Below are 2,397 nucleotides of genomic sequence, written 5' to 3'. Positions count from 1 at the left end.
CATAAGTATAAAATGTTCTATGTATACACCTGTCAAGTAGAATCTAATTAAAAATTGTTATATATCCTTGAATGTAATGCGCATTGACTATTTTTTAGGGAATGGAAATGCGCAGCATAAATGCTGTTTATTATTATCCTTATGAGAGAGAGAGAGAGAGAGAGAGAGAGAGAGAGAGAGAGAGAGAGAGAGAGAGAGAGAGAGAGAGAGAGAGAGAGAGAGAGAGAGAGAGAGAGAGAGAGAGAAGGGCAGACGGGCGGACGGACAGACGAACGGACAGACGAACGGACAGACGAACGGACAGACGAACGGACAGACAGACAGACAGACAGAGAGACAGACTGACAGACAGACAGACAGACAGAGACTGGAAAAAACCGAAAGGTTTAATAATTTCCCCACGAAATTGATTCAGTGTGCTGGTTAACTGCTCCCTTTGTGAGCAGTGTGAACTGTTTAAATAGAAATTGTCTGGCACTTACTTCTTCAAATAAAAAAAGAAACCAAACGACAACAACATATGGTCGCTTTTAAGGACAAGCGGGCTAACCCAGATTTTGGGGGTTTTCAGAAATCTTGACCGACACCAAAAGTGGATATTGCCCTACCTATAGGAGAAGTTTGGTTTCATTGGTGTGTATATTTGTTTGATGATAGAGAAAACCCTCCTTGCCTTTTAAAGAAACTGAACATGGGGCAAAAACTTTACCTTCGTTTTTCTCAAAACAGGATTTTTCGGAATAGCCCCCAATTGGGCTTAAAAGCGACCATAAAATCTGTTAGTAGTACCTGTTGTACCAACAGCAGCAACAGGAGGAGGAGGAGGAGGAGGAGTAAAACTATCATAGTAGTAGTAGTAGTAGTAGTAGTAGTAGTAGTAGTAGTAGTAGTAGTAGTAGTAGTAGTATTATTATTATTATTATTATTATTATTATTATCATTGTTATTATTATTACTTCTACTACTACGACGACGACGATGAATACTACTAATACTGCTACTGCTACCTCTACTACGACAATTACTACTAATACCACTACTACTGCTACTACTACTATCATTTACACCATCGATATCATCATTATTTCTATTTTGTTCCTACCTCCTACCGTCTTCCCACCCCCCCCCCCCTCCCCTCTGTCCCAACCCACTTGGAACGAAATGCATCCGCTGTCTTGAGACTTTCATGCACTTTATTTTTTATATTTTTTTTACAGTGCTGAATCGAAGCTCGGTAACGACATGGATGCCTACAGAATCAATGTGTACAGTACCGGGCGAGTGACCTCACTGCTTCCTGTGGTCATCAAATCTATGTGCAAGCTCAATGTACTTATGTTCCCATTTGACACTCAGGTGTGTTTCGACTTAAACACTTTGCGGTAGAGCTGGGCTTAGGATCGATTCCGGAACCGATTTCCACGATTAATGCTACGTAAGAAAAATTCCGACTCCTGTTTACGTAAACCAACGATTACCAGTTACTTTGATCATTAAAATCTTCTTCTATATTTTAAAATTATTTTTTTTTAAAGTTGATGCTTCGTAGTGTTCCGAAAGCAATGTTACCATAAACCCTGAAGATGTTCGGAGCCAACCAGCAGGTAACCACCCGAAGAAATCACATCATTTGAAAGAAAGTAATTGGGTTCGGAGTAGATTCCTACGATTCCTAGCTTTCAATAACCGGGAACCTAACCTCCCAGCTCTACTTTGCGGTCACTTTGCGCAATAATAAGTCCGCTGCAGTCACTCTCCTGGTTGGGTGACCAGATGGGGTATTTTGTACTGCTGGCTGTGTTTTATGTATGTTGCTGTCTGTTTATACGTCGGGTTACGTAGACCAAAGAAAGCCTATTCCTCTGAACCCCCCCCCCCCCCCCCGATTCAAATTGTATGCTTTTATTGAGTCGTAACACAAAACAAACATGCACACATTCATACATACATACACACATACATACACACACACACATACACACATACATACATACATACATACCTACATACATTAATTACTACATACCTACCTTTATACCGTACATAACTTCCTGCATAGCTACATACGTACCGAAATACATTAATTGATGCCATACTTAAGTCCATCTCACACCACACCCACCACACACACACCCACCGATCCTTCCTGCATACATATATTCCGGCATACATGCAGACATACCTTCATGCATACACCCCCGCGCGCAATACGGAATGAAGTACACCCAACGCCACGCATACAATGATGACAGAGTTAGACTAGCTTTCGATCATAATGGCAGGTTCGAGCAATCGAATCGTACCATTTTGTTTCTAACAACGCATACAATACAGAAAGGCCGTTGTCGATTATGCAATTGCCTTCGAAAGTACCTGGGGATACGTCGATAAAGTAAC

General features: G+C 41.1%; 1 protein-coding gene across 1 annotated transcript in view; it reads left to right on the top strand.

Moving 5' to 3' along the window:
• The window catches only part of LOC101856227 (neuronal acetylcholine receptor subunit alpha-10), a gene marked incomplete at its 5' end in the record, with an annotated part of 71,607 nt that overhangs the window by 56,091 nt on the left and 13,119 nt on the right, over positions 1 to 2,397 (top strand). The window contains 1 exon segment of the mRNA XM_035973999.1: positions 1,218 to 1,328. Coding sequence (XP_035829892.1) covers positions 1,218 to 1,328 — 111 coding nt within the window.

Source organism: Aplysia californica, unplaced genomic scaffold (assembly GCF_000002075.1).
Source record: "Aplysia californica isolate F4 #8 unplaced genomic scaffold, AplCal3.0 scaffold00002, whole genome shotgun sequence".
NCBI classification, from domain to species: domain Eukaryota; kingdom Metazoa; phylum Mollusca; class Gastropoda; order Aplysiida; family Aplysiidae; genus Aplysia; species Aplysia californica.
This window is presented reverse-complemented; position numbering and strand designations above follow the sequence as displayed.